General features: G+C 50.0%; 2 protein-coding genes across 2 annotated transcripts; both read left to right on the top strand.

Annotated features, from left to right (window-relative positions):
* The first annotated feature begins 3,416 nt into the window (after nucleotides 1-3,416).
* LOC120656170 (sugar transport protein MST1-like) lies at nucleotides 3,417-8,824 on the top strand. The gene is made up of 3 exons (XM_039934201.1): nucleotides 3,417-3,795; nucleotides 5,608-7,037; nucleotides 8,579-8,824. Exons 1-2 carry the CDS (start codon nucleotides 3,642-3,644, stop codon nucleotides 7,023-7,025), a joined length of 1,572 nt encoding a protein of 523 aa, XP_039790135.1. The 5' UTR covers nucleotides 3,417-3,641; the 3' UTR covers nucleotides 7,026-7,037; nucleotides 8,579-8,824.
* A 722-nt stretch (nucleotides 8,825-9,546) lies between these two features.
* Nucleotides 9,547-12,788, top strand: LOC120656171 (sugar transport protein MST1-like). The gene is made up of 3 exons (XM_039934202.1): nucleotides 9,547-9,812; nucleotides 11,190-11,509; nucleotides 11,611-12,788. Exons 1-3 carry the CDS (start codon nucleotides 9,674-9,676, stop codon nucleotides 12,700-12,702), a joined length of 1,551 nt encoding a protein of 516 aa, XP_039790136.1. The 5' UTR covers nucleotides 9,547-9,673; the 3' UTR covers nucleotides 12,703-12,788.
* The last annotated feature ends 1,124 nt before the right edge of the window (nucleotides 12,789-13,912 follow it).

Below are 13,912 nucleotides of genomic sequence, written 5' to 3' on the forward strand. Positions count from 1 at the left end.
GTTGGGTATTTTACACTCGTCGGTGCATTGACTTGGAGCACGTCTGGAAGTTTGGTTTCACCGGTTGAACCGACGTTAGGAAATTTGTATACGTCAGTGCATTGACAGATGAAGACAGAGGAAATTCTATACACCGGATGAACCGACGATTGGGTCTTGGTGAACGTCGGTGCAGTTGTCCAGAGAGTTGGTTTTTAGAGTTCAAATGGCAACTACATTCACCGGTTAAACCGACGTAGCATCGGTTGATTGCCTGTACATGTAACGGCTAGTTTTTGAGGCAGGCAGTTTTAGTATCACCGGTTAAACCGACGATGGCTTTGGATGTACGTCGGATTAACCGGCGTTAAGTGTTTTTCTGGCAGCTTTTCTCCAACGGCTATATTTGCTTGGGCTGCCTATATATACCCCCAAGGCCGGGTCATTTGATGTTGCTGGAGTTCAAGGAAGTATACAAGAGCTAAAGATCATCTCCAACCACCATAGAGCTTCATTGTACATCATATAGCCTTAATCACACTTGTGAGAGTGCTTAGTGCTTGTTTAGGCTTAGTTCTTGAGAGAACTAGCTTGAGAGAAAGCCTTGCTGCGGCAAGCATCTTGTGTACTCGTCGTGTGACCCTCTGATTTGGTGTGGAGTGGCAACGACATTTTGTGCGGGGAAGGAGGCCCCTACTTGGTGTTAAAGCTCCAAGATAGTGAAGACGGTGCCGTGGTGACGCTTCGAGATAGACGGTGGCGGTGAGCTCGTCTTTGTGACTTGGTGTCACTTAGCCTTTGCTTGTCGGGAGCCTTGGAGGCGTGGCAAGACGGTGATCAAGCGAAGAGACTCGGCATCACACTTGTTCGTGCTGGACAAGTGACCGTGGACGTAGGGAGGGACTTTGGTGTCCTAACCAAACCACGTTAAATCGTGTGTCTTGGTGTCTTCACGGGAGTTTGCATATCCTCTCCCTTACCGCTTTACTTACCGCATTACGTTTCCGCATTTACTCTTTCTTGCTTACCTTTTCTTTCCTAGTTAGTTTGATTAGGATTGGCTATAGGTTGCAAGTCTTTTGGGGTAAGTGGAGGGTAGCATAGATAAACCTCAGTCATAACTAGCATGTGTAGGACGTGTTAGGTTTATCTTATGCAATTAGATTGAGCCCTAGGTTAAAAAGCGATTAGCGACCCTATTCACCCCCTCCCCCTCTAAAGTCGGACACCCCGGTGATCCTTTCAATCTACAATCAAGAGCAACTTAACGTTTATTGCTACCACTCCATTGTGTGTCTCTTGCGTCAAAGTCTCACCATTTCTATATCTGTTGATCCCTGGTAGTCCCTCTCACTTTCCAAGTGTCACTGTGGGCGCAATTAGAGCCGCTAGTCAATAGGAAAAAAAACAAATCTTCTGAATGAAGAACGATGCTAGTCTCAAGATATTTTTGAACTCGAGAAATCTCAGATTATTCATGAGGAGTAGAATTGTAGGAGTTGACCATGCATATCGGAGTATTATCAGGATATGCTGTCCTTTATACAAGAGAAGGAAGGCATGTCAAATCGTCAGGCCTACAATAATGCAGCACATGGTTCAGCGACCAGTTCTCGTAACCAAGTATTAATACCCCATTTGCGGACTTAGGACTTCTTTCATTGCTGTTCAAACCAGCACTTGATGATGACAGATGATAGGGCAATTTAAAGTCAGCGCCCACAACTTGCTAAGTTGATTAAAAGATGAATAGTTTGCAGTGGGAAAACATTCGTATCTGTGTGTGCATTTGACACCAAACAGTGCGTGTTGGCAATGTAGACAAAACAGATCTTACTAATTAGTCGCTCCTCTCTTATAACTTTAAGGTTTTAGCAAAGAGTGAATCTTCAATCTATAGCATCCAACAATTCAACTGCCTCGGCTGCATAAACTTTTTTTTTCTCAAATACTTAGAAGAGTTGCGTATCTTTGCATAAACTTTCTCCATATAACATCAAACTCTAGCAGAAAAGAGATGTGCTAGTAATTGTGGCCCCCTTTTGCCCCCTTGCTTCCGTCACAGGCTTGAGAGTTTTGAGACAGCCAGAATGCTGAAGAATTTGCCGAAAGTTGAGTTTTTACTACCTAATGATGGTAGATTACTGCATTCAACGACTTTGTCTCGCCAATTCTGTGCCACGGTCCGAGTGGGCACAGTCGCTGCTAGTACTCGTTAAAAGAAGAAAATATAGGTAGATCTCTATCTTTATATCTCTCTATCTCTACTACTATTTCTAAAACAAGCAATGATTGTTTGGTCTGTCAATCGAAATTCTAATTAACTCAGAAACACGGATACGTGGGGGTACCACCGTATCCTGTATCCGATACGTATCGGATACGGATACGCCACGAATACACCGGGGATACGTATCCAATCTGTATCGGCGTATTGGGCTGTATTGGGCCTGGAAACTTAAGATTGGATACGTATTTGTGTGTGATACGGCCTAGTAGCCCAACTCCATGGAGGGGCTGGGAGATGGCGCGCAGAGGCTGGGAGGCTGCCGGAGGGGGGGCGACGATGTCGCGGCACCCTCTGCGCGAGACCGAGGGGAGGATGGGGGCGGCACGGCGAGCCGGCGGGTCCCCGACGAGCTCCTCCCCGCCCGCGCTCGATCTGCCGCCGCCCGCACTCGATCCGCCGCCGGGAGAGCCGCCGGGAGAGAGAGGGAGGGAAGGAGCAGCGGAGAGGGTGGGGCTGGCCGGAGAGGGAGGGGCCGGTCGGAGAGGGGCTCCTCTCGCCTTCACCATCAGGGAGGGTGGGAGAGAAGACAGAGAGATACCATGGGGGAGAGATGGGGAGAGATGCGGCTGGACAGGGAGGTGTGTAGATATTAGATAAGGCTTGGGGTTTTCCGTTTTACCCCTTTTCTTTTTTGATAATTATATTTTAGTCCCTACAGCTTCTATTTCCCAACATTTTAATCTCTAGAGCCCCTTTATCTGCTTGTGTGATTATTTACTTCACATTAAAGTAAAATGCCCACTCTGTTCTATGTGTTTTAACTGTTGTTCTTTGTATCTGAGTGTGGCCATTTAATATGCATTGTTATCTATTTATTTAAATTTTTTTAGGTGAAACGTATCCGCGTATCGGGTTTTTTTTTTGAAAAATGACGTATCCGCGTATCCGTATCCTCCCGATACCGATACACGTATCCGTATCCGTGCTGCTTAGCTAATTAGAACCCGAGCAAATCAATTGGAATCCTAATTGAAACACCAACAAATAAATCCAAATCCCAACTGGAACTCGAAGAATCAATACCTCGGGTGGCTATGTAGATCTGGATAATTTATATTAAATACTACTAGTGATAGAAAAGAGTAAGATCGCCGCTAAGTAGTACACTTGCCGCTGGACCAAGCGGGGGTGCACAGTGTAGGAACGCTTGACTCACCAGCCGCTAGCCTCCAGTATAAGTACCATCGGACATCCAGCTCCAGAGAGCTTATCATCATCCAACGTACCACCACGCATTAGCTTGCTTGTGTGAGAGCTCTCCGCGCGCGCGGCTTGGGGAGCAGCTAGCCTTTCTTGCTCCGAGTCGAAGCTCCAAGCCGATCGATCCATCGATCTCCGTCGACCAGAGCTTGCAGAGAGGGGGAGAGCAGAGATGCACGGCGGGGGAGTGGTACTCCCGGTGAGCGGCGGCGGCGGGCCGGGCCCCGGCGACGGCTACAGCAGCGAGATCACCTTCACTGTGGTGATGAGCTGCCTCATGGCCGCCTCCGGCGGGCTCATCTTCGGATACGACATCAGCATCACAGGTCAGTGCTGCTGAATCCACTGTCGGACTCTTCTTGGGCTCCGGCGAAATGCACAGACACTCCCCGGAAAAATAGCCTTTCTACCTCTTTCCTTCTCCAGGCGTTGCACCTATGAATCTATGATCTATCTCTCTGCATTTTAAAAAGGAAAAAAAACCTGCTGTGAGCTTGGCCCACGATCCATGTGAGGTGTTTGCCACGTGCCAGTTCAAGCCGCTCTCTCGGAGACTCGGAGTCAGAGTTTGTGCAAGCAGTTGCTGGAAAACATTTACCCAAAGCCATAACAAGAACATATGAAAAAGTTAGATACCATCGATTACGCAGAGGCAAATAAGCTCCCCTGTCAGCTGTCATTCTCGTTTGATCAAACGAGTCATTATCCACATGACATCAACTTCGTCCGTGCTCTGATTGTTTCCTGCACTGTCATGTAGCTAGTCGCTCCTTCAGTTCATCCTCATGGCCTTGTTTGTTTGGTTCTGCAAGGATTCTAGCGCGCACGCTTTCCGAAAAGATAATCTCGTATGCATGATATACTAAATGAAGTCTATTTGTAAAATTTTTTAGGGATGTGTGTAACTTTTCGCGACGAATCTAATGACGGTAATTAATCGATGATTGACTACAGTGATGCTACAGTATCATCTTCTAATCGCGCGGTCAAAGGCCTCATTAGATTATTCAGGGTCACTAGCGCGGGATTCTGAAATTAATTTTGTAAACTGAGTTTGTTTGATATCGTAATTAGCTGTCAAAGTAACACGGGACAAAACCAAACAAAGCATATGTACTTGCTGTCCTGCTCCGCCGTAAGCAGACGCATCTTTTGCTTTTGCAACGAAGTCAGAGGTGTGAACCAATCCTCTGCAAGGAGACTCCCATGGCATTTATTCAATGTCTTTTTTTTTGCACGGCATTTACTCAATGTCAAGACGACGAGATGAGTAGATGACTGCGTCCCTGGCCTTACCCATGTGTGAAAAAAAAAACTACCAAACAAGTTAACCCAAGCAATCAGCCCAGACCCCAGAGAGACTGAGAGAGGCTGGCGTGGGCGTCACCTCCAAATAAACATGCACCTATAGAATTCTAGCGCTACCCCGTCTCAAAAATAAAGGCTGTTTTAGTTCCGCGAAAAATTTTCGAAATTTTTCACTGACGCACGTCACATCGGATCTTATGATACATGCATAGAATATTAAATATAATTAAAAATATAACTAATTGCACAGTTTAGTTGTAAATGACGAGATAAATCTTTTGAGACTAATTACCGCATAGTTGGACAATAGTTGCCAAATAAAATCGAAACGTGCTACAACAACTTTTTCGCGAACTAAACACACCCAAAGAGAGAGAAAAGAAAGAGGGAAAGAATTCAACGATACAGGAGCACAGATCGCGCGTGCTGCGAAGAAATTAGGAACGCACACTAGACGCTCTAAGATAAGGGACAAGGGTCCCACGCGGGGTGTTCAACTGTCGTCGAGCGTCACCATCTCTCGACTAAACAGATCTTGTTCTTCTCTCTGGGGTTTCCTAGGAAAAAGACACGCATCATATATTATATATATGAGAAAAAGACACGCACCAACTGTGATGGGATGCAATGCAGAGGGGTGGGGGGGATGAGGACGATCGAGAAGCACTGAATTATCATATATCAACCGAATTTATAATCAGAGCGATCACTGATCAATATGAACTAGTACTGTAGTAATTTACGAGCTGAGCCATTATTTGATGATCATCATCAAGCGATTGTGAATTTGTGATTCAGTTTGCTTGGGAACGAATGGGGAAAAATTTCAGGTGGGCTGACGCAGATGCATTCGTTCCTCGAGGCCTTCTTCCCGGACATCATCGAGAAGATGAACAGCGCGGCGCAGGACGAGTACTGCATCTTCAACAGCCAGCTGCTCACCACCTTCGTCTCCTCGCTCTACCTGGCCGGCATGCTGGCCTGCCTGGTCGCCGGCCACATCACCAAGAAGATTGGGCGGCGGAACTCGATGCTCATCGGCGCCTCGCTCTTCTTCGTCGGCGCCGTCCTCAACTGCGCCGCCGCCAACATCGCCATGCTCGTCGTCGGCCGCGTCCTCCTCGGCTTCGCCGTCGGCTTCACCAACCAGTCCGCGCCGGTGTACCTGGCGGAGATCGCGCCGGCGCGGTGGCGCGGGGCCTTCACCAGCATCTTCCACTTCTTCCTCAACATCGGCATCTTCGTGGCCGACCTCGTCAACTACCGCGCCAACACCATCCCCGTCTGGGGCTGGCGCCTGTCCCTCGGCGTCGGCATCGCCCCGGCCACCGTCATCCTGCTCGGCGCGGCCTTCATCCCGGACTCGCCCAACAGCCTGGTGCTCCGCGGCAAGGTGGACGCCGCGCGCTCCTCGCTGCGGCGCATCCGCGGCAGGTCCGCCGACGTGGAGGTGGAGCTCAAGGACATCATGCAGGCCGCCGAGGAGGACCGGCGGCACGAGGCCGGCGCGTTCCGGCGCATCGTCCGGCGCGAGTACCGCCCCCACCTGGTGATGGCCATCGCCATCCCGGTGTTCTTCGAGCTGACGGGCATGATCGTGGTCACCCTCTTCACGCCGCTCCTCTTCTACACCGTGGGGTTCACGAGCCAGAAGGCCATCCTGGGCTCCATCATCACCGACGTCGTGAGCCTGGTGTCCATCGCCGTCGCCGCGGTGGCCGTGGACCGCGTGGGGCGGCGGCCGCTCTTCATGGTGGGCGGCGGCATCCTGCTGGCGTGCCTGGTGGCCATGGCGTGGATCTTCGGCGCGGAGCTGGGCGCCGACGGCGGGAAGGCGATGCCGCGGCCGTACGCGGTGGCGGTGGTGGCGGTGGTGTGCCTGTTCACGGCCGGGTTCGGCGTGTCATGGGGCCCGCTCAAGTGGATCGTCCCCAGCGAGATCTACCCGCTGGAGGTGAGGTCGGCGGGGCAGGGGATGAGCGAGGCCATCTCGCTGGCGCTCACCTTCGTGCAGACGCAGTCCTTCCTCAACATGCTCTGCAGCTTCAAGTACGGCACCTTCGCCTACAACGCCGGCTGGGTCGTGCTCATGACGGCCTTCATCTTCTTCTTCCTGCCGGAGACCAAGGGCGTGCCCATCGAGTCCCTCCGCGAGGTCTGGGCGCGCCACTGGTATTGGAAGCGCTTCGTCAAGCCGCTGCCGCCCGCGCCGGAGCTCAAGCTGGCGGATGGGCCTGTCCGCGAGTAGTGAAAGTAGTAGGCGGAACTTTTTCATTTCTATATTTAAAAATATAAAAAATTTCAAAAATATATGGCCGTTTCGAAAAATTTCAAAAATGGGTGTCTGTCGCCCTGTGGGGAGGCGACAGGGTCCTGTCCCCCACTGGCCAGACGACAGGATCTTTTTGTAAATTTTTTATTTATAGATAAGTCCTTGGAGGAGAACAGTCGCAGCAGGGGCCTGTCGCCCAGCTCACGGGCGACTGGGGGCCTATCGCCCATCCCACATGCGACAGGGGGCTACTGAATGGTAAACATCGCTACTGAATGGGTGGGCTATGATTGTTGCTCAGGACTCTGCTCTTGGACTAGGCACCGTCGCAAGACTGACCCGTCCTTCAAGTCTTCCCTGGCAGGGCCCACACATTGGTACATGGGCAGCTTGAAGGACGCTGCATCGGTGTGGAATGAAAAGCAACATGGGGGGGCACATGCTGTAGCTTTCTTGTGCTACAATATTTCTAGAAACTATGGACATAAAGATACTAGTGACACCGTTGCATTATACTTCTAGAAAAAAATGTTCATCCATAGAACAGAGGGAAAATATACTTCTATGAACTACATTTCTAGAAAAAAAATGTTCATACATTTCTTATCACATGCCGAAGATATATTCGCCGCGTTTGGCTAAGGGTCAAATCAAGATTTCACAAAAAGACGAACTTCCGCATGGAATACTAAATGTAGTCTATTTGCAAAATATTTTCAGGGACGGATGTAACTTTTCGAGATGAATCTAATGACGGTAATTAATTGATGATTTGCTACAGTGATGCTACAGTACCATCCTCTAATTACGCGGTCAAAAGCCTCGTTAGATTCGTCTCGCGATTTACACGGAGGGTTGTGAAGGTGGTTTTGTAATTAGACTTCATTTAATACTCTAAATTAGTGGTCAAAGGGCCAAAAAGTTTTCGCGAATTTTTTTCAGCCTTAACCAAACACGGCATAAATTTTCATATCTTTATTTTATTTATTTTTCTAGACATAACAAAAATTTATAAACTATGGACATAAAGATTCTAGTGACACCTAAATCCGCAACAACTACATTTCGTATTACCCAACATGGGCGCAAAGACATCAACAGCCCCCTAGATCCTCGGTGCACGGAGGTACACTACACTATTCTAGGAAAGTTGTGGCACAAGAAAGCTACATCATGTGCCCCCTGCCCATGTACCGATGTGTGGGCCCTGCCAGGGAAGACTTGAAGGACGAGTTGATCTTGCGACGGTGCCCAGTCCAAGAGCAGAGCCCTCCTGTCGCCCACGGGCTGGGCGACAGCCCCTGTCGCCCATTGGCCGGGCGACAGGCCTCCTGCTCCTGTTCTCCTCCCAGGAACCTATCTGTAAATAAAAAATTTACAGATAGGTCCTGTCGCCCGGCCATCGGGCGACAGGCCCCTGTCGCCCCCACCGGGCGACAGGCACCCATATTTGAAATTTTTCGAAACAGGCATATATTTTTGAAATTTTTTATATTTTTAAATATAGAAATGAAAAAGTTCCGTAGTAGGCCCTCAAAGAGCAACAAGGCTTTTGGGCGTTTCCGGGCCGAAGATAACGTTTCAAGCTTTAGGACATCTGAATGTGCGCTCTAGGGTCTAGTTTGAAACGTTAGATACTATTTTTGGCACAAATGTTACTTAGGAAAAATTATTACCATGTCGATGTTAGTTGATACCGTAATTTACTCGAGTTGGTCTTGTGTAATATACAATTACCTTTGTGTGAAAAAATATCATAAACTTACGACGCACTATTCCTATTCACACAGGCCACACCTTTCTAACAAGGCCTTAGAATATAAAAAACATAACCAGCTCTATAACTCAGTTTCTTATCTTCTTTAGGCGGATCCATAGAGAAGTCCAGTAATTTAGCAGACCGTGCCCTTTCCTTTTGTAAGTACAATACGCGCTTTCGGACATTTTGTAAGTAGGTCCCATGCGATACACGCCTTCGGACCGCTATTCCCGAACATCCGGCTTTTAGCCCAATATGGAGAGCAGTGATACTTGGGCCATCTCCTCCCAAAAGACTAGTCTCATGAGTGAGCAACTCCCTCACACTTATAAGTTATACTACTCCACTCTCCACAAGCAAGATGGGACTATTCCCAACAAATACAACTATTTACGGGTTCTAAGTAGGTTGGCAAACCGGTGTTATGTCCAAAATACCCCTGGCAATAATAGCTATCATGCGTGCCGCGCCGCCGCTACCCAGCCAAAAAACTGATCAAACTAGTACGGTTCCGGTTGAATTTTGCACGAAATTGCACAACTCTCCGGTCGTCTCCGATCTAGCGCCACTGGTTGTTTTAATTCCGGTTTTGCACAAGAGATACATGCAACTATGGCAAATTGGCAACCAAGGTTTTTTTTTTAAAAAAAATGAACAAACGGACAGGCCTGTTTCTGGACGACTAGCTGCGGCGCCTACTTCCCTCTTCGCCCTATAAAATGATTAATGCGATCAGGCCTTGACTGCTTATTGCTTATTACTATCATCCAACCCGCTCGATCGCTATCATTTCTCTGCCAAGTAGTACAAGCTCCCAAGCACCTGCTGATCTACCTCTCTCTGCCGCAAGAGAGAAGAGAAGAAGATGGCCAGAGGGGGGGCGCTCACCGTCCGCTTGGAAGAAGGCGGCGGCGGCGGCGGTGCGGTAACGTTCACGGTTGTGATGAGCTGCCTCACCGCGGCCTCCGGCGGGCTCCTGCTTGGATACGACATCAGTGTTACAGGTCAGTCCACTGGTGTAGATGCTGAAGCTAGATCCATGCTGCGATCATCCTTTTAGACAGTCCTTCCGGCTTCGGTTGTTAGTTGTTACACTTTCAACACATGGTTTATACTAGCTTAGCTTGTTATTCAGCTCGTTCTGTCCTTCATTGTGTCCTTTCTCTTGTCTTGTCTAACCTACCACAATGATTCAAGAACCGTGGCTGCCGCAATCAAATGTTAAATTCAATGGAGAAATTCAGCACGGCTCTTAAAAGTCCCAAGCACTGTAAATTTGGATGGTTACTCGGAGCCAACTCCTGTGAAAATTGATTAAAACATGGAGAAATTTTAATCGGATAAGTGGGAAGATGGCAGCTTGAATTTGCCCAACTATTCCTAAGCCTGTTCTGAGGTCATCTTGTTCTGAATCAGAATATATGATGCTAGATCGAGTATGGGTGCTGGCGGCTTGCCCTATCCACTTGTTTTGTTTTAAGAGTGAGCTTTGATTGATGGGGAAATGCTTTTCCTTTTCTTCTATGTAAAGAACAGTGCATACACGCAGTACAGATATGCTTATCTTTTTCAGGAAATAGAGAAGATAAATATTTTGTTGAACTCTGAATAAGTATTGCAAGTTTTTGACGTTTTCTTATCCGCAGTCAACACAACAGTGAACATTGTATAGGTGATGGATGCATTACAACTAAACAAACGTTTTAAGCAAATATATATGCAGCTTTCAGTATCTCACGTTAGCTCATAAGTCGCTCTCCCACAGTGTAATCCATCTTATCAGGATGATGAAACAAACAACTAAACTTTTCTAACTATTGGATCGGGTGAAATTTCAACCTAATACGAAATTCGGATTATACTTGAACAAGGGGGGGATGGTGGGGGGTGGGGCAACCCGGGCTTAAGCCCCCCCTACCACCATGAGGATGAAGAAGGAAAGAAGAGCTGGAGGAAGAAGAAGAGGAAACACCCCCCCCCCCCCCCCCCCCCCCAAAACGGCATTCCTGGTTTCGTCGCTGCTTGAACAAAAATGAGCAGTTCACAAGCATCAAATAAAACTGATTTTTTATATTGTTGCACTACTAGTTTAGGAAATGAAATCGCAACAGTAAACGACCTAAGCGCTCGGCCTGCTAATATGCAAAGCTTTTAACATTGATCATATAACCATTGATCACGATGAAACTACTAGTTGTATGTCTGCCTATATGATAACCCCATGATGAAACAAATGATCATATCACCATTGATCACGATGAAACTACTAGTTGTATGTCTGCCTATATGATATCCCCATGATGAAACAAATGATCATATCACCATTGATCACGATGAAACTACTAGTTGTATGAAGTTTTTTTATCCTTTTCCTTTTTCAGGAGGACTGATGCAGATGGAATCGTTCCTCCAGGCGTTCTTCCCGGAGATCCTCCGGAAGACGGACAACAAGCAGCAGGACGCGTACTGCATCTTTAGAAACCAGGAGCTCACCATGTTCGTCTCCTCGTTATACCTCGCCGCCATCATCTCCTCCCTCGTCTCCGGCCACCTGACCAGGAAAGTGGGCCGGAGGAACTCCTTACTGACCGGCGGCTTCCTGTTCTTGGCCGGCGTCGTCCTCAACTTCACTGCCGTCAGCATCAGCATGCTCGTCATCGGCCGCGTCCTCCTCGGCCTCGCCGTCGGCTTCACCAGCCTGGTGATCACTGGCTCACCAAACGCGCACACTTAACTTGTACGGACTGGGACACGTGTGCGTTGTAATTAGCAGTTTAACACACCCGTCCTGTGGCTGTGCAGTCTGCACCGGTGTACCTGGCGGAGATAGCGCCGGCACGGTGGCGAGGTGCGTTCACGACCAGCTTCCACTTCTTCTTCAACGTGGGCATGCTCATGGCGGACCTGGTGAACTACGGCGCCGACACCATCCCGAGGTCGGGGTGGCGCGTGTCGCTCGGCGTCGGCCTCGTCCCGGCCGCCGTCATCATCGTCGGCGCGGCGCTCATCCCCGACACCCCCAACAGCCTGGTGCTGCGCGGGAGGCTCGACGAGGCCCGCGCCTCGCTGCGGCGCATCCGCGGGGCGGCGGCGGTGGCTGCCGACACCGAGGCGGAGCTCGAGGACATCGCCCGCGCCGCGGAGCAGGACCGCAGGCACGAGTCCGGCGCGTTCCGGAGCCTGTTCTTCCGGCGAGAGTACCGCCCCCACCTCGCCATTGCTGTCGCGACGCCGGTGTTCTTCGATCTGACCGGCATGATCGTGGTGTCCATTTTCACGCCGCTCCTCTTCTACACCGTCGGGTTCGCGAACCAGAAGGCCATCCTCGGCACCATCATCACCGACGTGGTCAGCCTCGCGTCCATCGCCGTCGCCGGGCTGGCCGTGGACCGCTACGGCCGCCGCTCACTCCTCATGCTGGGCAGCGCCGTGCTGATCCTCTCCCAGGTGGCCATGGCGTGGATCTTGGGCGCGCAGCTGGGGACCGACGGCGGCAAGTCCATGCCCCGCGGGTACGCCGCGGCGGTGGTGGCGCTGGTGTGCGTGTACACGGCGGGGTTCGGCGTGTCCTGGGGCCCGCTGAGGTGGGTGGTCACGGCCGAGATCTTCCCGCTCGAGGTGAGGCCGGCGGCGCTCGGCCTCGGCGGCGCCATCTCCGGGGTGCTGGTCTTCGTGCAGTCACAGTCGTTCCTGGAGATGCTGTGCACCTTCAAGTACGCCACCTTCTTGTTCTACGCCGGGTGCGTGGTCGTCATGGTGGCGGCCGTTGCGGCGTTCCTGCCGGAGACCCGCGGCGTGCCCATCGAGGCCATGGGCGCCGTGTGGGAGCGCCACTGGTACTGGAAGCGCTTCGTCACGCCGGCACCCGCCAAATTTTCAGATGGGCCGGTTTAATTGCGGCTGCGTTTTACACGGTCCATCGAAAGCAAGATACCCTGTTGATCTTTATAAAAAAGGAATAATATCATCCTGTCAACTAATGGAGCAGTTTGTTATTGATTTTTTTTTTCGAAATGGAGCAGTTTGCTATTACAGACTTTGAAAGAAAAGGGAATACTTATGGGCCTGATTGGTTCTCGTCTGAGCGGAGCCTGTCGCACGCAAGAGCCAGGTTCAACGGAGCCAGGCTCAACGCATGCGCCACCATGATGATTGGTTGCTCGTTTGCAAGCTGGTAGGATGTGCAGGGAAATTGATTGGTTGGCCTACTGCCTGCACCGCTAGTCTCTGCTTTGGTGCAGCAACGCACGCGTCTACGCATGCGGCGAGCCAGGCCCGCTAGAAACGTCCATTTTTATCGCATCCACGGAGCCTGGCTCGAAGGCGCACTTTGCATCGTGGGAACCAGGCACTAATCATGAAGACGTCGCATCCCGGGAGCCTGGCTGCGGGAAAACCAGCCAACCAATCAGACTCTATAGCGATAACCCTCAAGAATTAAACACCAAGACATTAGAGAAGGTTCATGCGCAAAACGGAAGAAGAGTCATGCTAAAAATCGATTGTTTTTTGTTGCAAGTTCTGCTACAAGTATGCTTCTTCCATGAGTTGTTTGGCTATTTTTTTCTCTCATTATTTTCGTTTAGATCGGTTGCTAAATTGCTAGATTTGCCGGAACAGAATTGTAGCTGAAACTGAGTTGACTGAGAATTCAGTATCGACCATGCTATCCAGAACTGCTTCCCTGAGCACCAAGGATTGTAGCACAGCAACTAGCATTAGGTGGAACCTATGATGGATACTTCGCAAAACTCACGTACCGGTATCGGATACCGTATCGGATACCCGTACTCCACAGATACTTCCGGATATGTATCCCGTAAGTATCGGACTATTTAGATATTTTCAAATAATAAAAATAAATCGGATACTCGTGGGATACATATGGATACCTGTCCGATACCTTCAAACCCTAACAACACTACTCAATCACTACGTATAAAGGTCCTCCGTTCAGCTGTGCCACCCTCTCATCCCCACTCGCGCAGCCGCAGGCCCGCAGCAGTCTCGCACGGCTCCCTTGCTGTCACCGCCGCTCGGCCACCCGCCCACGCCTCCTCCTGCTCCTTCCCCGCTGCTCATCGTTCTCTTGCCGTCACCGCCG

This window comes from Panicum virgatum, chromosome 1N, assembly GCF_016808335.1.
Source record: "Panicum virgatum strain AP13 chromosome 1N, P.virgatum_v5, whole genome shotgun sequence".
Taxonomy (NCBI): domain Eukaryota; kingdom Viridiplantae; phylum Streptophyta; class Magnoliopsida; order Poales; family Poaceae; genus Panicum; species Panicum virgatum.

Coding starts and splice junctions, on each gene's coding strand:
- LOC120656171 (XM_039934202.1), top strand. CDS start 9,674: ATGGCCAGAGGGGGGGCGCTCACCGTCCGCTTGGAAGAAGGCGGCGGC. Junction 9,813..11,189: donor ATACGACATCAGTGTTACAG/GTCAGTCCACTG, acceptor TTCCTTTTTCAG/GAGGACTGATGCAGATGGAA. Junction 11,510..11,610: donor CCGTCGGCTTCACCAGCCTG/GTGATCACTGGC, acceptor GTGGCTGTGCAG/TCTGCACCGGTGTACCTGGC.
- LOC120656170 (XM_039934201.1), top strand. CDS start 3,642: ATGCACGGCGGGGGAGTGGTACTCCCGGTGAGCGGCGGCGGCGGGCCG. Junction 3,796..5,607: donor ATACGACATCAGCATCACAG/GTCAGTGCTGCT, acceptor GAAAAATTTCAG/GTGGGCTGACGCAGATGCAT.